The 25,008-nt window shown below is 36.0% G+C and overlaps 1 protein-coding gene across 1 annotated transcript; it reads left to right on the top strand.

Annotated features, from left to right (window-relative positions):
* Nucleotides 1-13,551: 13,551 nt before the first annotated feature.
* On the top strand, nt 13,552-19,401 carry LOC105437212. The gene is made up of 4 exons (XM_030980023.1): nt 13,552-13,839; nt 16,881-16,952; nt 18,044-18,131; nt 18,703-19,401. The coding sequence occupies exons 1-4, from the start codon at nt 13,626-13,628 to the stop codon at nt 19,172-19,174; spliced, it is 846 nt and encodes a 281-aa protein (XP_030835883.1). The 5' UTR covers nt 13,552-13,625; the 3' UTR covers nt 19,175-19,401.
* Nucleotides 19,402-25,008: the final 5,607 nt, after the last annotated feature.

Here is a 25,008-nt window from a genome sequence, read left to right as displayed (position 1 = left end):
CGGATTCATTCACGCATAATGTGCACTATCTCCACTCCCTGGGGAGTATTCTTACCATATTGTCACCAAGAGGGCATAGACTATATACTAACAATCAAATAAACGTCATCAATTATCAAACTTGTATGACAATGGAGACGTAAATTATCCCGGAGAAAACCAAGTAATTGGTTAATACAGGGCATTAAAATGGCATATTGGACAAATATACAGTATTAGTCCATGGGCCAGACCAGATATTGGTACCACCAGAGGTGGCAAAACCTTTTTACTTGTTGTTTGTTTGTTGGGCATATATACGTGTAAAAAGTTATGATAGCATTTCCGAATGGACAGCTTAGTCGTAAAATCAGCAGTTTCCATGGCAACACAACAATAAAACCGGTATTATTCAAAGAAACAGTTAAAGTCATTTACAAATTATAAAAACACTTTTGAATGCGTAAAAATATACAGTTTAGAATACCTCACCATAAAAGAAAGTAACGAAATGAAAATTACATTACCATTTATAACGGTTGCCATGGTAACGACCCCAGAATAGCCCAAAATCAAGGATTTTGGAGTAATTTCAGTATTATATTACACAAAATACTCATTCAAGACAAGTTAAAGCCCCCTTTCCAAAATAATGACAAAACTATATGACAAATACATCATATAAGCCAAGAATATGCTATATAGTACCTTCCCATTATTACAATGGCAACATGAATTAGTGTTAACAAGATGCCCTGTACGGTACTATATGCCATATTTTTTGCTATATTTTGGCATTGGAGAGGTGTTGAAAGTCCCTTTTGGTGTCTATATCCAGGTTTTCAGGCCCAGAGAATGAAAGTTTAGAATACCTCACCATGAAGAGAAGTAATGAAATGCAAATTACATTACCATTTATAACGGTTGCCATGGTACCGACCCCAGAATGGCCTAAAATCAAGGATTTTGGAGTAATTTCAGTAATATGTTAAACAATATGACCATTCAAGACAAGTTTAAGTCCCCTTTCCAAATTATTAAAAAACTATACGACTAATCCATCATATAAGCCAAGAATCAAATCTGAATCAAATCTGAGGGCTGGTGGACGCTATCGTGCGTGATTTGAATCTTGCCAATCACTTTTACCTTTTTTACCTGGAACTATTTCTTTTTAGCCATGTAAACTCATTTGGAACCCTCTTCTACTGTCACTGGATCTTTTAAAGCGCTGGGTTTGTGCTCATAAGAGGTAATTTATGATACTGTAACTATTTGTATTTTGAGACGTGTTGCTTCTGTGAGACTTGGACTATAGTACAGTCCCATCTACCAATTGTTGCGTGCGGTCATTTACATTTTCTGTTTGCGTGTGTGTACATGCCTACATGTACATCGCCATCGACTCATTTCATGCGAACTCACCTGACCTGTGCCGGAATCTGATTACTTTTACTTCCGCTGTGCAATATATTTTTCATCATCCTTCTCATCAAACGTCTCGCTACATTAAATTTACCTCGTTTTCTATTAGAGTTTTTATAGACAATCAGCAATGAATACTCGAGCTAAGCCTAAAGCACAAAACTTGAGGAGCTGAAGCAGTACTCTAGGAGAAACAACATCAGAGTTTTTGGTTCTCCTGAAAGTGCAGGTGAGATCACCGATGATGTCGTGATTGACATCATGGTAAAGCAACTAGGAGTCGAGCTTCGGTCTTCTGACATCGACCGCTCGCATCGTGTGGGCAAGCCAGGTGGACCGAAAGCGCGTCCAATCATCGTTAAGCTTACTTCCCACAAAAAAAAGAGAGAAATCTTGAAGGAGAAAAAGAAACTTAAGAAATCAAAAATCTCAGTTCATGAGGACCTTACCCGCTATAGACACAGTTTGCTAATTGCTACCCAGAAGAGCGATAGAGTCACAACCTGCTGGACTATGGATGGGAAGGTATTTGCGAATGTTCCATCCACTCATGGTGAGTCTGTAAGACGACTTATCCCAAACATTGACTTTCTAAACACTCTCCCGAAACTTGTGTGGTAGTTCTCTTTCCTCACTTGCCAGTAATATGTTTTTTTTTTTTCACTGATTATGATAGTGTCAAGATTCATGACAGTGACATTTCACTTGCTGTATTTTTCATACTGATTTATATTTGTTATTGTGTACATAGTTGTATGAATCTAATGTATCCTAGTCTTTGTCAATGAGACTTTATTTTTTATTAACTTAAGTAAAATATTTTAATCTTTTTTATAAAGACCTTTTTATAATTCCTTGGCTGTGTGTAATTTTTGTAATTTTTTGTAATTTTTTTGTTGTTCTTCCTCTTAGCTGTTGAAGATACTGTGGGGTGTTGTTTATTATTGTTGTAGTGGTGGTACATGTATCAATCTTGTATGCCATAACCTATTCTTGTGGTTGGTACATTTTTAACCATTATTTATATAGCTGTAATATACATGTATAGTGGGTGGTACTTTTTCTAATGCCTTTATCTGATTTCTGCAAAGAGGATAGTACACCATACCTTCTAGAAGATCAATTCAATGAGTTTATGAATGAAGTTGACTCAAAGACTTCATTATCATTTATACATTTTAACTGTCGTAGCCTAAGGAAGAATTATGAAAATATATTTGATTATATAACTTCTCTGTCAGTCACATTTGATGTGATAGGTCTAACTGAAACTTGGATAAATCAGGATGAAAATTTTTCATTATTTGTTCCTCCAAATTATTCTTATGTAAACTGTGGCAGAGTTGAAGGTCGTGGAGGAGGTGTAGGAATTCTGATACACGATAATTTAAAATATTTTCATCGTTCTGATCTTACTGTGGTAAACAAACAATATGAGATGATCTTTATTGAAATTCCAAGAGAGAGTGACAAAAATATTTTAATCGGAGCTATGTATAGACCGCCTAATCAATCGGTTGGAATGTTCATCAATGATATCTATACAGTGTTATCCAACCTCCAAAAAGAAAATAAAGACTGTTATCTTATGGGCGATTACAATATTGATTTAATGAAAATGGATGTGTGCCTTTATGTAAATGACTTTGCCGAACTAATGGCATCTCATTGTTTTTTCCCAATTATTTATAATCCGACTAGAATTACTAAGGAAAGTGCAACTCTTATCGATAATATTTTTTCAAATACAGTACATGAATTTTTAAAAATTGGTATTCTATTGACTGATATAACAGACCATTTACCTATATTTGCCACTCTCTCTTGGAATAAACCAGTGAATTCCGAAAGAGTATTTTATAAACGCAATATAACTGACTCTGGTTTTCAATTATTTAATAGAAATTTCAGTACCTTGAATTTTCAAAATATGTATAATACATCTGATGTTGATATGAAGTATAATCTATTCATGAATGCTTTTAAAAACATATATGATTCCTGTTTTCCACTTAAAAAGATTACAATTAAGGAAAGGAAAAGTGTTAAACTATGGATTACTAACGAAATTAAAAAACGGTGTAAGAAGAAGAATAGATTGTATAAAAAATATCTTTCCAAACCATCACTAGAGAGAGAACGTAATTTTAAAACATTTCGGAATAAGCTGAATAAAGATATAAGATATGTGAAAAAAGAATATTATTTAAATAAGTTTCAGTCCGTGAGAGGCAATATGCAAAAGACTTGGAAGTACATTAATGAAATAATAAGGAGGAAACCCCAGGGTGTCCGTCCTGAATTTATTTTAAATGAAGGTGACAAAATTTATGACAATATAAGAATTACAGAGTTGTTCAATGACTATTTTGTTTCTATTGGAGCCTCACTAGGCAATCAATGCTCTTCCATAAATGACTTTAATTGTTTTTTACAAGGTAATTATTCCAATTCTTTTTTCTTAAAACCTATTACTGAGGGAGAAATTGTCGAGATTGTTCGTAGTTTTAAAGCAAATAAAAGTGCCGGACATGATGATATTGAACCAGAGATTGTTAAGAAAACTATACATGTTTATGCCAAACACCTTTGTCATATTTTTAATGAGTCTTTTATTTCAGGACAACTTCCAGATCAATTAAAGTTAGCAAAAGTAATACCCCTTTATAAGAATCTCTGTAAAGAAAAAATAGAAAATTATCGACCTATTTCTATCTTGCCAATCTTTTCAAAAATATTAGAAAAATTGGTCTACAAACGTCTCATTAACTACTTGAATAAGAATGATATTTTATATGCTAAACAATTTGGGTTTCGTGAAAAACACTCAACATCCATGGCTCTAATTGAATTTTTAAATCTTGTTACTCAGGCATTGGAAAATAAGCTAATTCCAGTTGGTATATTCCTTGATTTATCTAAAGCGTTCGACTGTATTAACCATTCTATTTTGTTACAAAAGCTATCATTTTATGGCATACGGGGAACTCCTCTCAAATGGTTCAAAAATTACCTTTTGAATAGGAAACAGTTTGTTAAATTTAATAATGTTTGTTCTCAATCACAGATCCTTTCAACAGGAGTACCCCAAGGCAGTGTTCTTGGTCCTTTATTGTTTTTGTTGTTTATAAATGATCTTCACTTTGTGTCTGACAAGCTTAATTTTGTTTTATTTGCTGATGACACCAATATATTATTATCAGGTAAAACTGTGCAAAATTTAAATGAGGTTTTAAACCAAGAACTGAGTAGAGTTTGCAAATGGTTCACTGCTAATAAACTTGTTGTTAATATGAAATAAACTAATTATATTGTATTCAGGAGAAGAAAGGTTGGAGGTGATTTTAATGAATTGAATGTAAAATTTGATAATGTGTTGCTCACCAGAGTTAATTCAACTAAATTTTTAGGAGTTTACATAGATGAGTACCTTATTTGGAAAAGTCATGTCAGTTACATATCTTCAAAAATTGCCAGTGTACTGGGAGTTATTTATAGTGTAAATAAACTGCTCCCCCCAAAAATATTAATGAATTTATACAATACTCTAATCTTGCCACATTTTTCATATGCCGTCTTAGCTTGGGGTGGATGTTTAATTACCTTAATGAACCGTTTGCAGATTTTACAGAAAAAGGCTGTTCGTGCAATAACAAACTCTACTTATCTTGCACATACTGCACCCTTGTATAAACGCCTGAATATTTTGAATGTGAAATCTCTATATTATATGCAACTTGCTCAATTTATGTTTCTTTTCAAGAAAAATCAGCTACCATGTATTTTTAATGAGATGTTCATTGTTAATGCTGAAATTCACTCTTATGAAACAAGAAGTTCAAATAAATTTCATTTGCCCTCTGTTAAAACAACTTTTCTTCAAAGGAACATTTATTTTAGTGGACCATCACTATGGAATTTACTTCCCAATGATATTGTCAGCTGCTCATCACTTTATTCTTTCAAGTCAAAGTTGAAACAATATTTGATCTCGTATCCAACTCTTAAGATATAGTTTGTACGGTGTTTCTTTCTATTGTTCTCAATATTTCTTTCCTGTATATCATTCATTTCCTCTTTATATTGTATTTCTTGGTACCACCAACCCACTACTACTCACCCCACGCATAGATTTGCATGTAATATCTATATATGTTTTTGTACATGTATGTGTTATTGTTTAATTAAAAAAAAACTATTGTATTTTTATATTGTAATTTTAAGCAGGGGATGATCCCCGATAAACCTCTGTGGTTTTTGATCACCCCCTCTGCAGGTTCATCTTTTGTTGTAATACTTTTATATTTGATTGTAATTTACATTGTCTTTTATGAATCTGTGGAAATAAATGAAATTGAAATTGAATATGAAATAGTACCTTCCCGATGTTACCATGGCAACATGAATTACAGTTAACAAGATGCCCTGTACGGTACTATATGCCATATTTTGGCTGTATCTTGGGATAGGAGAGGTGGGGGGGGGGGGGGGGGGGGGGGGGGGGGGGGGGAGGACACTTTTTTTTTTTTTTGTCTCGGAATTTGACAAATTTGACATTTTACTCCGTAGGGGGGGGGGGGGGTAAGGTAACTTTTTTTAGGTCAGCCATTGGCATAATTTTTTTGATTATTTTTTATTTTTAATTAAAAAAAAAAAAAAAAAAAAAAACACGACAGGGGGGGGGGGCGGTTTCTCAAAACTACATACATTATACATAATACACATAACAAAAAAAAAACTCAAGGGGGGAGGGGTTAACCGCCCCCCCCCCAGAGAGTACAGAGAGTATTTGTCAGCCAAAGCCTGTCTCCCCCCCTCCTTTTCTCGTTCTGATAAACATTCCATTGTTTGTAAAAACTTGATGTATTCTTCTCGCATCGCGATCTATTCTTCTCGCGCCGTTGTGCGTCGTAATGGGTGGGGTTTTATCTTTCCAATCAATGTGGAAGCTTTGCGAAGTACATTGCTACAGCACAGCCTGAACTTGTCTGGTGGGAGCGTTTTGTTTTGGGGCAATCAACACACTTACACACTCGTTCATCTTGATCAGAATAAATTATTATTTATTTGTTAATTTTGTTTTGGGTTTAATACGCCTCCTTTAATATTTGTGACGACTGTATGAAATGTGAAATAAAGTTAACTATATGTACGATGAATGGTTCTTTAATTGCGAGCTTACTTGTCCCGAACAAAAAAAAAAGAGGAATTATATGAATGAATACATGTATGTGGTTATAGTCGGCAAATGGATTACTGTATGGGACGCTTGTGTATGTTTGTAATTTTAATGATTATCAACATATTTGTATAATTCCCACGTCGCGATATTATTTAGCGTCGTAATAATGGACAAAATAATTATCATTCTCCCCCGTCATTATTCACGCTACGCGTTGCACATCGCCACGGCCTGAGCTTGGAAGAATTTATATTTTGTCAGTCTATTCCCGTTTTTTTCCTCCTCCCTTGACTTGGTTTTAATAAACAACCCATATTGTATTAAAATAAAACTCGATGGATTCTTTGTGCGTCGTGTCTTTTCTTCTCATGCCATTCTTTGCAATAGTCAGACGTGAGAGTTCGACTGTTTTTGGTATTCAATGAACTCACGGTGCGTCATGATCAGTAAAGGGAAATCTTTATGAAATGCATAATAACAATTCTAATGGTAATAATAACCATAATTCTAAAGTAAATTTTGTAAACACTCTTCCGTACCCTCCCCCATTTTTTAGTTGTTGGTTTAATACGCCTCCTTTTAGTATTTGTTAAGACTGTATAAAATGTGAATTAAAGATGACTATATACGATGAATGGTTGTTTTATACCGAGCTTGGTTGTCCCCAACAACAACAAATAAAAGACGAATGATGTGAATGAATATATGTATGCGGTTATAGTCGGCAAATTAATTACTGTTTGGGACGCTTGTGTATGTTTGTAATTTGAATGATTATTAACATATTTGTATAATTCCCACGTCGCGATATTATTTTAGCGTCCTATTTTTGCGAAAAATAGGAAAGCCTTTTTTTTTTCTTTTTTTTTTCTTCTTCTTCAAAATGGCCGCTCAAAATGGCCGCTCGGTACATTTCCCTGACAGTCGGGCTATTTTTCAAGATGGCCGCCGCTTTTTTTTTTTTTTTTTTTTAATAAATAAAATAGGAGGCGGCCCCCAGAAAGGAAGCGGGCGGGGACGCAAAACATGTATATTTTTTGTAATGGTCTTATTCACGCTACGCGTTGCACATCGCCACAGCCTGAGCTTGGAAGATTTTATATTCTGTCAGTCAAATCCTGATTTTGTTTTTCTCCTCCCTTGACTCGGTTCTAATAAATTGAAGGTTTGCATATTAGGGATAAGAAAGATAACATCAAACAAAAGATCTACTCATGATGACGCTCTTTTCACCTCGCTGTTTGATAAAGTAGAGTTCTATGGAGCGAATACAAAAGAAAAGTTCGCTCTAAAGGAAAAAACATGGAATGCCGTGACAGGATTTCACGCCCGTGATTTGCCTTCGAAAATATTATGCCTGTCCAAAAGGCGCTTCAAATCATAATAATTCCATAGCTCTTTTTAAAAGTGGAATGAATAGAACAAAGAGACCTGGAGCTTTATCAAGATTATAATACCTGTGTGTCATGAAGATGTAAACAAAAAAAGAGTAGTCTGATGGTGATAAAGTTGAGCAGCAATTGGAAATGCAATACAAAACATTATTCAGTTCAATGGCGATAATTTATCATTCGACTTCTACCTTGCGCTATATGTACTAAATGATCGCAAAACGGGCAGGGACACAAATACAAACATTGATTACTGCTCTAACATTCGAATCATTTATTCGTAGATTGTACAATTAAGTAGCGAAAGCGAAATTTTGAAATCATAATGCACAAATACAAAAACATACCAAACATGTTTGATTCTTGTTCTAAAAAAACCGGCAAATTTTAAAAGAAGGGAGGCGTGATAGCCCAGTGGTAGAGCAGTAGTCAGCTCATAACCGTTAGCTCCCTGGTTAGAAACCAAGTCGATATGCTAGTGCCCTTTGGTAAGGCAAAATCAACATTACATTTCGTTCGGAGAGGTCTTAAAGCCGCCGGTCCCCTGTTTGCCCAAGCGCGTAGCCAGGATTTCATTTTAGGGGGGGCGTGTAGTGAGCACGCGAAGCGTGCGAATCTCTTAAAGAGCGCGCGAAGCGCGCTCCCTAGGGGGGTGGGTGCAGGGAGGGGGGAGTTTCCCCCCTCCCGCGCGAAGCGCGGAAGCTTTGAAAGAAGACGATTCGTTGTACCTTTCTCGACTCATAATCCTGTCTGAATTCAGTCCCTCCCCCCTCTCGCGCGAAGCTTTGAGGTTTCATCAAATATTAGAGAAAAGAGACGATTCGTTGTACCTAATTTCCCGACTCATAATCCTTATCTGTATCAGTCCCCCTCCCGCGCGAAGCGCGGAAGCTTTGAAAGATGACTATTCGTTGTACCTTTCTCGACTCATAATCCTTGTCTGAATTCAGTCCCTCCCCCCTCTCACGCGAAGCTTTGACGTTTTATTAAATTATTAGAGAAAAGAAGACGATTCGTTGTACCTTTCTCGACTCTTAATCATTGTCTGAATTCTGTTCCCCCCCCCCCTCTCGTGCGCAGTTTTGACGTTTCAGTAAATTATTAGAGAAAGAAGACGATTCGTTGTACCTTTCCCGACCCTTAATCCTAAATTTGAACTCAGTTTCCCCTTCCCGCGCGAAGCTTTGGCGATTCGTTGTACCGTTCTCGACTCCTTTTCCCTTTTTCTTCCTACGTCCTTTTTTTTTTCTTCTCCTTTCTCTCTCTTTTTTTTTTTTTGGCCGGCGTTTTGGGGGGCGACCGCCCCCACCGCCCCCCCTGGCTACGCGCCTGTGTTTGCCTAATTCAGAGCATAGACACATGCTTCATATATAGCAGTCAGGTAAAAAAAAAACGAACGGTACAGAAAGCTAGGTACAGAGAGCAAAATAATAAAGCTGAGTCGTTGCGAAATTTGGGTCAGATTTTAACCCCCTCCCCACCTTGAAAAAATCCTGCGTACGCCACTGATGGGCGCAACAACTATTAGATGCTCAAAGAGCTGTCTTTTGTCATTGTGTTGCAATAACAAAGTGCTTTTAAAAGTTACATGTACTATAATATCCGTATGCTATATAACAGCCAATGTGAACATGACGTGTTCAGGCCTTATAACTATATACAGTGCACGTTAAAACAAAAGACTTTACTAGCGCTAGCTAACAAATGTGAAACGTCAAATCAAAGTCCCATACGATTCAAACATAATTTACAGTGTTGATTTGCAAATGATAATCTCTCTGGGAGTATAGCGATTTTCCCGATGATGCAGATATTCATTTTTCGTTTAAAATTAGTTTTATAATTTTGCAGGGAGACAGTGTTCCTTATGATTCGAGCACATTTTGGTGAGTGCATTTCGAAAAGAGCGTCTTCCATTACCGAAACGTTTTGATGATGCAGGCTCCCGACAATACGGGTTTTAATTTGCAGATGTTTGTTTGTTTCGTATGGCAATTTATAAACGCCCTATAATCTTATTCAAGGAGAATCTTACAATGTCTTTGATTATAAGTATCATTTTTAAATCACGGGTTTCGAAATACAATAGCTGATTTGCAAAGATTTAGAGAACCTACGTTTCTATTCTTTAAGTCGATCTTGCATGAGAAAGAACAGATTGATGATAAAGATATGTGACCTATTTTGATCGGATGACAGACCGCTTTTCAATATACAACGAAATAATATAAAACAAAATAGAAAACAGAACAACATATGATAAACTCGCTTCAATATGAGAAAGAAAATATTGCAAACATATCGGGACGGCAACCAATAATTGGAAAAAAAACAAAATAAATGCAATATGAAACAAATAATGTGTCAAAACAAACTAAAGGAATACAATTGTACGTATCGTGTTGTTTTGTTCGTGAACAAATTAATACAAAAAAATATTGAACTCATTAATTCATGTACAGAAATGAACAATCATGCCAACGTTAACGCCTACAAAACTTTGATGTTGGGAGGGGAAATAAACAATCAGAACAACAATCTACATGTAAATCAATCTACATGTAAATCAATGTCATGTACGTAAAATGATAATAAAACAAATCAGTAGCCAAAGAGAATAATTTAGAGTCAAATCTTTCAAGACAATAGCGGACACACACGCGGGGATTACAGGAATAACTAATGCGTCGGAACGGGCGCGAAAAATGTCAACCGCTTCACCCGTAAGTGCACCGGCGGGGTTATCTCGTAACAATGTCAATGAGTCTCCAAACAATAGCCAGATTTTATATTAATAGTGTGGGCTAATAGCGTGTACCTGTTTGTCCAGTATTTCTTCCCGATTGTTCGACCAACATAAATTGCTATTGTCCATCTGACTTTTCTATAGGCTTTTCTATCCTCGGCGCTAAAGGGATTGCGGGAAAATTTCAAACACTATTTATGTTTCTTGATGACCCAGTAGAACTAGAAGAATAAGGGCTAGCCCCCATCAAATATGGCCCAAAATAACGCAATCATTATAAATTCCGTCTTCTACTTGATACCAACACATGGATCCTATTTAAACAGCGGACAGTTCTGTAACAATGTTATGAGAAGCATTTCAACGATTGTCATGGCCTTTATTTGTTCTAGAAACCGCACTACGCTTTTTTCGATACCACGTGGCCCCAATTCATCAAAATATATACGTATTTTAATTCTTCACAACAATGACCTAGATCTAAAAACTGGCCGCGGCTGCAACCCCTCACCCCCCCCCCTTCTTCGCAAAGAAATATTCGATACAATTTCTTTGGAACAGAATGATAAACTAATTTCTTCTTGAGATGTTCGAGGTGAAATTTCAAACATCATTCCCTGGTCTCGCTCTTCTTTTTTAATGAATGCTCTATTCTTACGATTTAGGCATAATTTACTTTTTTGATTTGCAATTGGTAATCTCCCTGGGAGTTTGCGGTATCCCCATCATTTTCAACATCACGGATTTTAAAATACGTTCTCTAATTTTACGAAGATTTAAAGGACCTGTATTGAAATAACAGATTGATGATATAATTATATGATTTATAATTGATCATACGACAGAATTGTTTACAAGATACAACGAAAATTAAAGAAAACCAAAACAAGAAAACCGAAACATGCGATAACATCGCTATGAAAAGGAAATATACACAAATTTAATGAAATATGAAACAAATAAAGTGTCAAAACATGCATGAGGAAAACAATGTCAGAGAGAGTGGGGTAAGTATAAAATAAAGTTTTTTTTTTTCATGAACAAATCAATTTGTATTAAATTGCAAGACGAGCGACACACCAGTGAGCACTACATGAATAACTAATGCGCCGGACCGGGGCGAAAGGGCGCGAAAGCTTTTCAAAGTTTAAGCTCCCATTCACAAATGTCAAGTGCTTCGCCGGGACGCGCCCCGGCGGGGTAATCTCGTAACAATGAGACTCCAAACAAAAGCCAGATTTGAATGAGCTGAAAACCAATTGGAGTCCTCTCGTATCCGACGCAAAAAGGCGCAAATGGGCGCAAAAGACGCTCCTTCATATCCTGCTCTGCGCCCCGACGCGTCGCGGCACAGTCGCAACTGTGGAAGGCTCCCTAAGTTTCGAACTCGGGATCTTCCGGTTACGAGATGTCTGCTCTACCATGACCCGTCGCATTATGTAGAGTATAATAGTTGTACAATCATGTGCCGCGTTAAAACAAAAAACTCACACATTCCTTTACAATTATTCTGGTTTCGATACATAAATTAATGTTCAAAAGTGTAGTTTGGGGGTAGATTTTCCTTGCCTCCTGATTTATTCTAAAAGCATTAAAAGCATTAAAATACATTTTACAGTAATTTGATATAATTGAGATTCCAAGAGAATTCGAAGAGTTAACGCCGAAGTACTTTTCTTTCTTCATTTTCAGATGAGCTGATTTGACTGGCTGTAACTGGGTTTTTACAAGTTCGTGTTCAACAGCAGAGCAGTTTCGTGTCATGGTAATAACATTTAAATTGATACAAAATATACATGGGGATTTTTTACCAATTCAGAATCTGCTGAATAGGGGAATTTGAGTGTCTTAAACCCTTGACTGGACATTCGAAAGTCGTGGGTTCTATCCCTGGCAAGCAACTTTATGTCCTTTATGTCTAAATTGCTTCTCTCCACCCAGGTGCCAAATGGGTTTAACGGTAAGAAGCGAACATTGATGTGCGCTTGTAAAATGGCTTCTGGCTGGAATGCTCCCATAGTGGGCGCAAATTGAGAAATCGGGGTAATTTTATGACAAGATCCGCCATATTCTGTTTTGAAATATTCAATATGTTCGATATCAATTGCAGGTGGTACAATGAAGCATATTCTGTGCCCTTTTTTTAAAAGACTCCTTGAATATGTTTAAAAGGGATACAAATTATAACTTACTAACATTACATGTTGTATCGGAGAAGACAATGAAATGTTGGACGCGCTTGGTACCATAGCATATACAGAAGGTTAGATCCTCCTCTTTCATTTGATACCATTGATTGATGCATTTTTCACGCATGAGTGATTGAATGAATTTGAAGAGAGGAAACCAAAAAATCATTTGGCGGACAGTATTTGAATTTCAAAGAGTAATCACATTTCTAGAAAATTGGGTTTCTGCCATTTCATATGACACCTCAGTCAGGAAAAATGAGCTAGGAATAACCAAAGTTCTGTTTGTTTAAAGTAGTGGTTGCATTTCCTTATTTTTATTAAACGAATCGTTTTCACTGGCTGTCTGTCGTAGCAACAAACGGAATTAACAAAAGACTTAACTCCGTTTCGTTGACAATCAGCCGTAGACGACAGACTTAATGCATGTTTCCCTCTCTTCAATTCATTTCAATCACTCATGCGTGAAATAGGCATCATATAAATGGCATCAAATGAAAAAGGAGATCTAAGCTTTCTAACATGTGTCATTTATGAATTATAAAATGTGAATAAATTATGATAAAACATCGATAATTCTCGGTTTCGTTTTTTCTTGGAAGCCTGTATATACTATTTTTCTAATTGTGTACAGGTGAAGGTTATATTGGATGCTTTGTGGACGTAACGACTGATCGATTTTTCCCGGTGACAATGTAGTTGGCGCTCCAGATATGACCATTTCAAATTGCATCCAGTTTTGTAACGAGTCAAATAGAGCTGACTATACATACGCTGGCGTTGAAAATAGAACTGAATGCTACTGTGGTGAGGCGAGTGATGACTATAGTAGACATGGAGTGGGATCAGATGCTAACTGTCCAGACCCATGTTCAGGAGACCCTACCGAGAGCTGTGGTGGGACAGGACACATAGCTGTCTTTGGAAGTGAGTATATATAGACCTATCTTTGAGAAATATATAAACCTCGCGCAAGACTAAAAACTAAACTGTATACTTCGGACGGAAAACGAAGTATTTTCAAAAGTAATTGATTGACTTGTAAATAAAACTACAGGTATACCACCAACCGATTCTGAACCCACTCCAACCCGACCGAAGGACATTTTGTGTAATACTTTCAGTCCACCAAGTGGCGTAGATCCTTACTTAATACCAGGCTTTTGTTCAGGGATTACCTCATTCTCAACCGACTCTAAACCGACCGATATTTTTTCGCTGTCCGTGTTTAAACCTCAATCAATTAAGCAATATAAACTAACAGTATTTTATTACCAACTCCAACCCGACCGAAGCTTAATTTGTAAATACCTTCAGTCATACCGTATTTTATACCGGTATTCTATATTATTAAGGGGCCCGTCTGTTTCTTTAACCTTCTTTATGGCCTGGGGAGGGGGCCTGGGCCCTCCGGGCTCCCCCTGGATCCACCACTGCATGGAGTATACACAGTTTACGACCGACAGGTTAGGATAATTCTACAGTTTTTGCCCAAAATAGTTCATACTTCCAGCTCTAAAATGATTTTTTAAAGTAGATATTCATTGATTTTAAAAACTAACTTTTTTCCATTATTGCAAAGTTGAAACTTTGATTCGACAAGGTTATCAAAATTCAATGCTTGGAAACATTCGAAGTACTGATTATCATAAGTTACAAAACGCTTAAATACAGCCCCCGGCATATAGCACCTGAAGAGCTCTCCGAACGCTGCTGAGATGTGTGAGATCACAGTATGGACATGACTTGCACAAGCAGACGATGTCCCATGACATCTCACACATTTTCAGTGCCTGTGTTTTCATCTTCTCTTGAGTTCTTTCTCTTACTTCACTACCGTCAGGCTAAATGTATAATCTATTGCCTCACTCTAAACCCCGCGCTGGTTTTATTTTGATGACAAATGCAGCGATACAAAAATAAAGGAATCTGTCGCTGGTAACAAAATAAGACGCCATTGTATATTCAGCTGCACACACCGGGTATGTTCGGCGTTTCAAGAGGGAACAAATGCCGTCCTTAATATCATTCCGGGGGTTTTCATTTTGAAAGTCTGGTTTCTTTGATTGTTAATTAACCCCTATTCTGTGTATTACAAGCAAACGATTTTAGTTATCAGAATCGGGTCATATCCCCTTTTGAATGGTTTGACATGCTTACATTTATATACACTAAACTCATTATAATTTGAGAAATAATAGCTTTGCAATTATGTTCATTCTCTATGGGATGTCGTCTGCTTGGGCAGTGTTGGTCCATATAGTGACGTCCTTAAAACATCGTTTATTTTTCCGGCGAATCTCTCGTATATCCCAGCTGCTATGGAGGTGGTTGTATTTGTATTTTTATAAATCACCCGATATGTAGTTGATCTAAAACTTGTCCGATGGCACTCTGTTAGCTTACCAGTTTCTAGTGATACATTAGTTGACATATTTGTGATCTTCTTTGAATTTCCCTTTAAAAAATACTAAAACGATCAACAAAATCTTCTTGATGCAGAATAACTAAACCAAGGTCAACTCTGAAGCTCATTTGGTTGAATTTTAGGCGTTTTTGTCAGGACCATGAAATCCTTTTGCTAACCTTATGGAAGTCAAGGGTAGCTAGCCGCGTAGGCTCAAGGCACCAGGATATGTGAACCAGGCGCGTACGTAGGGGGGGGGGGGGGGTGTTTTTGGGGGTATAACACCCCCCCCCTTTGGTATTTTTATGTGTATAAACCCCCCTAACCCCCCCCCCCCTTTTTTTTTTTTTTTTAATAATAAAAAAAAAAAAAATAAAAAAAAAATTATTCCCATGGCTAACCTTAAAAAGATGACCTTACCCCCCCCCCCCCAACGGAGCAAAATATCAAATTTTCAAATTTCGAGACCAAAAAAAAAAAAAAGTGTCCTCTTCCCCCCCCCCCCCCCCCCCCCCCCCCCCCCCCCCCCCCCCCGCTTATTCAGCGGCTGGCTGAGTCGATGCGAAATTTTCGGCCCAATTTAAAAATGTTAAACCCCCCCTTGTAATGCTTTGCACTCGATCTCCACCTGTCGCCTCAATAGGAAAAGCTATCATCATATGTTTCCTGCACTCGACCGAAGTCTCTCCGAAAGACAGGTAGGGGAGGGGAGGGGGAGGGGGAGGGGGAGAATCCAGGTCGTTCAGTGCGATACTTGTATACCGTTAATCGTATTTCCACCATGAAGTCTTGGTTTCAGCAAATTTTGACATACTGCATATGGTAACTGCAGACCTTATATCTTTAAATATGATGACGTGTATATATTTTGCACGTGACCAAACTTCACGGACTGTGAACATTGAAGAATTCGATGATGGCATTATTCTTGTGCCTCCAAAGGGAATGAGGAAGCTTAAATTAGTTAATGTAAACGTTTAAAATGACACAAGATTTGCGATTTGGGCAATTTCCAAGTTTGATAAAAAAAATAAAAATAGGAACAATACTTATTTTACTTTTCTTATGATGGGACATTTTGTTTTTAATGTTGATGCCCCTAATAAATTTAGTAGGCGTATTAAACAAGTAAATAATTGATGATCGGGTATTACACGGCGCTTCTTTTTATTGGTGCAAACGCCCTTTTTCTTCTGATTTTGCTACTTTTGTGAGTAGTCGGCCGGGAGATATAATATTCAATGATGATTTCACTTGCTAATGCTAATTGATAGCTTTCTTTATTTCAAATGCAGCCTATGAGGCTATAACAATAATAAGAAAGATAATGATGATAATAGCAATGATAATAATAATGATGATGATGATGATGATGATGATAGTAGTAACAAAAATAAAAGTAATAATAACCATGATAATACACATGAAAATAATAGGCATAATGTTAACAATGATGAAACTAATAATGATAACAATAATAATGATTATATTAAAATTATAGCAATGTTTCTAGGCAATTTGCTTATTTTTGTGTCCCTTCCTATAAATTTCTTCTACGCAGTAACAACTTTGCCAACCACTTTGCAATCTCCTGAAACAACAATATACCACCAAGACACTGATTGTTCTAAAGGTAGGCTACATTAAACACAACTGCAGAGTCTTTCGAGAAATAATGTTGTCTATGAAATATATATATATATATATATATATATATATATATATATATATATATATATATATAAGGCAATTTCAAATGTCTTAAGTGTCCATCACCTTTTTGTTAATGAGTGGAAAATAATATGACATGTTACATAATCCAAACAATTCACGAGGCAATAAAATAGGATAAAGAAATTTTATTTTAATGAATTCATTTACTGGTGGTCTTTCCCAAAGTCTCTCCAAACGTCTTTCGTGTTATCTTTTAATCAGTAAATAAATTATTTATCTGGTTTCTCTCACAGAGGGCTAGTGAGTAGTGGTAAATACTCCCAAGATTTCTTTGTTTAATACTTCTTTGAAATAAAATATGTTGTGTCATGGGAATTTACGGATATCAAGTAACAAATCTAATAATTATTATATCTCAAGCCTATGAAGGTGGAACCTCACTATAATAAGAGCAGTAATGAAACAAACTTGTGTGGCCATTGTTCTTGTCTGGCCATCTCCTTGTATTCTATTTTTTTGTTAGCCCTGATATAAAAACTATTTCCCTTGATCCTGTTTCACTTGTTTACTTATTTAAAAATTCTACGCCATATTCGATTATGATTTTAATAATTGTTGATTCATTCCCTCCCTTCCAGTATGCAAAATGGGAAAGCCACATTGTACACTAAACAAACTAAAACTAAACAATTAAAACAATATCGAAGCAATAGTAATGAAGTAGAACTAAGATATCATCGTAATTGCTTGTTTTCAAATGTTATTATTCGTAGCGTTGATGACTATGCTTTTCATTTGGTGTGAATAAATATTAAAGATGTAAGTAATAAAACTGGTTGGAATGGGACCTTTGCCCATGCAACGAGTCTAAAGACAAATATTTAAAGATGAACATTCATATCATAAGAATTACGAAAAAATATTGCCATATGGTTCTAGGTTTCCGTTATAGGTGACTGACTTTATGGTATAGGTAAACTGATGATATTTGTTCATTGTGAATTTTTCTAGCCTTGTACAATGTCTTTATTTGATTCTTTTCTTCTCCAGAGGTGACCAGCACTATCACTGTAGGTGTACTGCTTGCTTGTGTTGCCTTGTTTGGTATTATCATAGCATTGATGTACCTGAATCTCAGGTGAGATAGGGTTGTCATTTGACCTACCCCCGCCCGATCGCCTCCGCCACTATAGACATCCGAAAACCACCACCCTCCACACACATTCACGTACACTTAATACAGGCACGCATTATTATACACGCATACTGAGATCAGTCTGTACGAAGGAGGCACTGGTATAGTAGCAGAAGAGGGGGGGGGGGGGGCTGCAGCCTACTAGACCATCCCCATCTATTTGACTATGGTCAATGATGATGGTGATGATGGTGATAACAATATCAACAACAAAAACAATAATAATAATAATATTAGAAATAATGATAATGACAATAGTCATGATTATTTTAATGATAATAATTACCATCATCATCAGAACAAAAATGAAAATGTGAATTGCAAGAAAAATAATAAACTTAATAATAATAATGATAAATAGTATTATATTACTACTAGTACTACCACTTCAAGTAATGGTGATGATAATAATAATAATGCTGATAATAATGATAATTGGATGTTTATAGCACTTCTAATCTCAAGAGGATGAAACGCTATACCTCACCAATGCTATTTCTTTCCTTTACTTCAGACGCTCTTACATCGCTCTAAAGCAGTCAGTCAGTGAAAGGGAGGGCCAGAAACTCGATCCCTACACCTCCTTAGATGCAACAATTATGAATCAACCAACCTACGAGGATATCAAAGGAACGAGACACGGAGATAGAGGCCAGGCAACAACTATGAATCAACCAGATTACGATGACATCAAAGCAACTAGACACGGAGATAGAGGCCAGGAAACAACTATGAAGCAACCAGATTACGATGACACCATAGCAACTACACACGGAGATAGAGACCATGCAACAACTATCAATCAACCAGATTACGATGACACCATAGCAACTAGAAACGGAGATAGAGGCTACACGAATGAAATCGAGGGGGTAGAATATGAAAATCAAACAATAGTGAAGAAAACAGCTCGAGTCCAGGAATCAAACTTGGGAATAGCCGATGAGAACACTGAGCCGGAGTACGAGTTGCCGATTGAAAAGTGATTCCATGAAGTGAGACCCAGAACGAGCTTTAAATACAGTCAAACCTGTCTATTAAGGTCACTCAACGGAAAACAAAAATGGTTGCCTTTCTATAGACAGCTTCTACAATACACTTAGCTTTCTCAAGGGAGACAGAATCCAAAGCCATTACAAACAGGGGGCCTTCTTGGAGAGGTGGCCAAGAAGACAAGTTTGACTGTATAGCATAAGCTCTACAGTGTGAGTCAAAAAAAAGTTTACACCCTTGAAAATTGCTGATTATTTAAAAGATAATCGATGAACATTAAACTGTTATATGTCTTATGAAAGAGTATTTTATCCCAAATCATTTGGTACCATTTTTGTGTGGTATGTGTTCACGCTTGGATGAGCAGGAGACATTGTTTCCGAGAGTGCAAAACTCGAATTGCGCCAAAGTTGCCTATGTGATGTTTGAATAAAACAATTGGGATTTGGGTATTAATTCGGTCTTTGCAGATCCAAATAACACCCCTAACAAAATCGATTATGCCACACATATCAAATATCGAATATCAAATATCAACGGACATTTGAGCGCGTGTGTGTGGGTGTGTGTGACTTTGCCCTTTGCAATCCATTCAATCCATTCTCTCACTCCGCTAATCCCAACATAATACATACTTAAGTCATCACTTTGGCGCAAGACGATTTTTGCACTCTCGCAAACAATACCACCTGTTCATCCAAGCGTGAACACATACCACACAAAAATGGTACCAAATGACTTGGGATAAAACACTCTTTCATAAGATGTATAATAATTTACTGTTCATAGATGATTCCAAAAATAATTAGCAATTTGCTAGGTGTAAACTTTTTTTTTGACTCACACGGTATATCAAGTTATACATGTAGCGAGTTTGGCAAAACATTATAGGTCCTTGTCTTGATAATTTTTGTTGATGTTGTTATGTTTTTCATTCTTTTTATAATGAATAGGGTATAGGGTGCGCTAGGCATGTAAAATATCAAGATTCTGAAAGAATAGGGATTACAATTGTGATAAATAAGGGTGGGATTAGTTATTAATCCGCGCCTATTTTTTGAAGGTAGAATAATTACAGTATTAATGCTAATTGCAAGCATATCTAAATGAAATACAGATTTCCTTTTTGTTAGTATGCAGATGATTGTAATATAAACCCTACTTACTACTAATGATGCAAACAAAAATCCAGTCTATATTGTCATAGAGTTGATCACGGTGTTGATTATACTTAGTTTTTGAAAGATATTATATCTTAGTAATTTTATCTTTGTATGTACTCTCTTAAGCTTTATTCAATTATTGTTTCGACATTGCTATGTATTTCATGTGCTTGTATTGTAAACTGAAATAAAACAGCTTTCGGAGAGTTATTTTCCGTATTTTTAATAAACCATTCAATAAAATAAAAAAGTAATTATTGGGGTGCCAACATTTTTGTAAACATTTCATTTAGAGCTAAATCCGTGTTAATTATATCCGATAAAAGCGTATATATAGGGACGTTATATAGTAATGCAATATGCCCTATTCAAGAACGGTTTATTTTTATCATTGATATCACTATCGTTACTATTATTATTATTATTATTATTATTTTTCTGAGTTCCCAAACATATTATTCATCAAAGCCTATATGTCTCGAGGGTAGAATATACAAGTAACGGTTCATGATGATATTTATGCTAGTGATGTGATGATGATGATGGTGGTGGTCGTGTATCAGGCGCGGATCCACGGGGGGGGGGGCTACGGGCCCGGGCTTTTAAAAAAATTTAATTGTAAAAAAAAAAAAAAAAAAAAAAAAATGTGTTGTAAGTGCTCACACCACGTTCCCCCCCCCCCCCCCCCCCCCCCCCCCCCCACTGAGCGAAAAACGGTCTGCGCGCAATTTTCGAATTCCCGGAGCAAAAATGAAGAAAAAAAATAATGCTCACTCCCCCCCCCCCCCCCCCCCCCCCACCCCCCCCCCCCCGCTTATTCAGCGGCCGACTGAGTCGTTGCGAAATTTTCTCTCAAAAACCGGACCTCTCGGTTTTGTTTTGGTTTTTGGCGAGCCTAATTTGGTTAAACCCCTAATACTACATTATTGCAGATTTTGACAAGAGCCATATTGTGAATTCAGTGCATCATTTTATATGGAGTGGCTTATAGTCACTTGTGTGTGAATCTTCAAGGTGATTTTGTGGCTGAAGCAAGAGCTTGGAACTAAAAAGAACTGAGTTTGCAGTTAAAACAAGGTATATAGATGAACATGTACAATTGAATATATTAAAAAAAAACTAATTACAGCAAAAATATAGTCTTTACGGTATGCATTTGCGCTGCGTTACGACATCAATAGGTTTTTAATAGGTTAGTTTAAACAATGTAGTTTATGACGTTTTTCATAAAATGTTATTAATGCCATCGTGTCCAGCACTCTTTTAATTTTCAAGTTATGAACCATATCTATTAATTCGTTTCTATGTACAGGGACAAACAAATAGTGAATTGGGATTTGGCTGGTCTTTAAAGTCAAAAAATGTATTTTGCGTTGGAGGAATATCCTTTGCAAGGCTATGTCCTATCTAAGAGAAATATTGATTGAACGTATCGGCTATCTGTACTGAATCGAGAATTTCTACGTTGCTAAATTTTATTTTTGTTATACGTGACTTATTGTTATGCTTATTAATGACACTATTTATGATTGACCGTGTTTTACTAATATCATGTTTGAATAGAGTTAACTGATTTGTAAAATATTTTCGTTTTTAATACGTAATATTTTAGTGAGAACATTTTTGTAAGTGCTATATCTACGGTGAGACGTTTGGAACTCTGTATTTTGCTTGCGTAATATAAGTTGTGTTTTCGATTGATTGATCTTTAAATTGATTTGGTTATCCATGAAAGTCTGGTACTCTGGTTATTATTAGATAATTTGTTCACTAATAGAATGTGTCTTTCTAAATGAGAAATGAAAATCGTCATAAAATTATTATACGCAGTATTTGTATCATGCGAACTATAAATTTAAGTCTAATCAGCATCTTCGAGACTTTCTTTCAATCGCGCTACTTTATTAGGTGTTACTGTACTGAATCTTTGCAAGGGGTGTCTTTTTTATTTAAAATACAATGACTTTTTGAAAAAAATGATCAGATACGTCAGATAAAATGATTCCAGATTCAGGTAAGGGAACAACATTGCAAAATATATTATCAATGAGGGTCGCTGCTTGGTTGGTAACTCGGATCGGTTTAGTAATTAAATGTAACGAGGATGAAGACATGACATCCATAAAGTCTTTTGAAGTAGTTTGAGCGGAAGATTTAGCATTATATCTATGTTAAAATCTACTATACGATATAGTAGTCTTTGTTGGTGAAGACTGGATTTTGTAATAAATCTTGCAAATATTCTAAGAAGTCAGGAATTTTTGAATTAGGGGGTCGGCAATTTCAGTCATACAATTAAGATTGCTATGAAGTAAAATAGTCAAATGCTTTTCAGCATACGTCGGCTCTTGCAGGAGCCGTAAGAGTTCATTGTTCCTTGGCGATCATATCAAATAGTTATATCTCTGAGATGGCCAGATTATCCAGATTATCAATCAATAACAATTTTCAATAGGATCAGCTTAAATATGTTATGTGTGAAAACAAGTCATTGTCGTACGCGATATAATAAAGATGTCGGGCTCGGTATCAAGTTTCAAGAAGTAGACTTTATTGACCTTTAATATGATAACTTTAATATGATTACATGTTGTGTTTTATACCTGTCAGAAGCAGAGTAAAAAGTCTGGTTGTTTACTATATCACTTTTACAAAATTATAATTCATACGTAGCAGGTTCTTTGAAACAAACATGCCAAGAAAGACAACTTGTCGTTTTTGTAAAGTTGTAAAGGCGGATACTCCACCCTCTCATACAAACAGGCGTGCAAAGAGCAACAACATGAAAATGGAAAGACACCCCAGGCCTGGACCTGGGCCTGAGACACCTACTTGCGTTTTGTCAGAGGCTGAAGAATCCGTATTGAGTTTTTTTGGAGTAAAGTTATTTTTAGTTATTTTAGTTATTGGGGAAATTTTGGAATGTCATCAAACATGTTTTTCCTTTTAACACGATAATTGTTTTGTCACTCGAGTCAGGCCTAACTAAATATATACTTTTTATTAAGGCAACAGACAAGTTATTTTGTCATATAACTGATTAACAGTTGAAGATTTCTTACTTCTACCTGTATAGTGCCTGACCGTGCGTGTCCTATATTTGATCAGGTTTAGAAAGGTTGTGGTTGACATTATTAATAACAAAATTGGTTGGCTCGCACATATCTGTTTTACTGTATAAAAGAATAAATAACAATAAAAGAGTATTCGAGTTTTCGGCAAGGCGTTTCACACAGTTATTTTTGCACCAATTTGCATCATGTACATAATAAGTTCCAGACGCTTGAATACATACTATTTTCAGAAGATGAAATAAAACAATATGAATATTGTAAATCCCATGGGCATCTACCTATGCCAAATGTAGAGTCAATCGGAGTTTCGGTTGCCGAGATCTTATAGGGCCCTTTTAGCCCCCCAGTTGTTTTAAAGGTTCAAAATAACCTAGTCTTTTAAGGGTTAAGCAGAAAAGCTTTTATATAATTAATTATACATGTACAATATAGCAGTTATGACGACAACAGAACAGTAAGGATGATCTTTTTGCATGTTTACAACCATTGAATGGAATAAATGTTGAATGAATTAGTAATCTCATATATGTTAATTTAAAGCTTATTCCCATCTCTATTAAGAAAGTAGAAGAAACAATTTCAAATATGTGTGTGCACAGGAGAGTGTGGGCGAGCGTACATGGGTGTGCGTGAGCGTGCGTATATAAATTTGTGGGAGGGAGTCATTTAGTGGTCCCTGCACACTGTAGTTTTCCAAATAATAATAATAATAATAACTACATTTATAACGCTCCTAATACATTGTTTCCAGGCGCTGTGGTGCTGTTGACCCAGCAGCCATTAAGTGAAGCAATGTCCTTACACGAAATAAAGCCGGGACGACAGCACCGCAAGTACACAATATTATTCAGTTCAAAATTACAGTATGTTACGCTATGTTACGTTACAAAAGTATAGTTTGTTACAGATAAATGAATAAATCAACTTAATCTAACTTAAATTGTGCTAAAGATGACTTATTTATGAAAAATAAAAGATTTTGATAGTCCCTCCTTTGGACCCTCACCTACTATGATGACAATAATAATTATGGTAATGAAAATGATAATAATAATAATAATGACAATGATGATGATGATAATATAGTAATAACAATAATTATTATGATAATATTATTAAACCCCTCTAAAGTGATGGGAGCCCGAAATTCGCCACAAATTTAAAGGCAAAATTTCACTTAAAGGTAATACAAAGTTTTGGGAAATTTTTAAAATTGGGTGGATAGTGATTCTTTACAATTGTTATATTTTCGGATGCCCCTGTGGATGTATTATAAGCACTAGAAAATTTAGCCCTTAAAATATTCCTGCTTTCGAGAAAAATTGAATATAAAAATTTACCGGTGCTCCCGGTAAATTTTGATAAATTTCGATTAGCGCCTACGGCCGTACAATGGTAGCTGCAATCATGAAAATCTCAGAATATGTATTTGTGATATATAATTTCCAAATCGGAGTAGCTAATCAGTCGATTTTAGTCAAGAAACATTGTTTTTATAGCTTAATTAATACCTTGCAGAGCGCTTAGAGACTTCTGATAAAGTAAGTGTTAGCGCTATATGAGAAAGGATAATTGTTATTATTATTACAA

The sequence above is a fragment of the Strongylocentrotus purpuratus genome, unplaced genomic scaffold (assembly GCF_000002235.5).
Source record: "Strongylocentrotus purpuratus isolate Spur 01 unplaced genomic scaffold, Spur_5.0 spur5_scaffold_10, whole genome shotgun sequence".
Taxonomy (NCBI): Eukaryota; Metazoa; Echinodermata; class Echinoidea; order Camarodonta; family Strongylocentrotidae; genus Strongylocentrotus; species Strongylocentrotus purpuratus.
Note: the sequence above shows the minus strand (reverse complement) of the source record. Positions and strands in the feature narration are given on the sequence as shown.

What these genes read in the sequence shown, in the direction of transcription:
- LOC105437212 (XM_030980023.1), top strand. Translation starts at nt 13,626, where the DNA reads ATGACCATTTCAAATTGCATCCAGTTTTGTAACGAGTCAAATAGAGCT. An exon ending in AGACACTGATTGTTCTAAAG is followed by an intron (nt 16,953 to 18,043) that starts GTAGGCTACATT and finishes TTTCTTCTCCAG; the next exon opens with AGGTGACCAGCACTATCACT. An exon ending in TTGATGTACCTGAATCTCAG is followed by an intron (nt 18,132 to 18,702) that starts GTGAGATAGGGT and finishes CCTTTACTTCAG; the next exon opens with ACGCTCTTACATCGCTCTAA.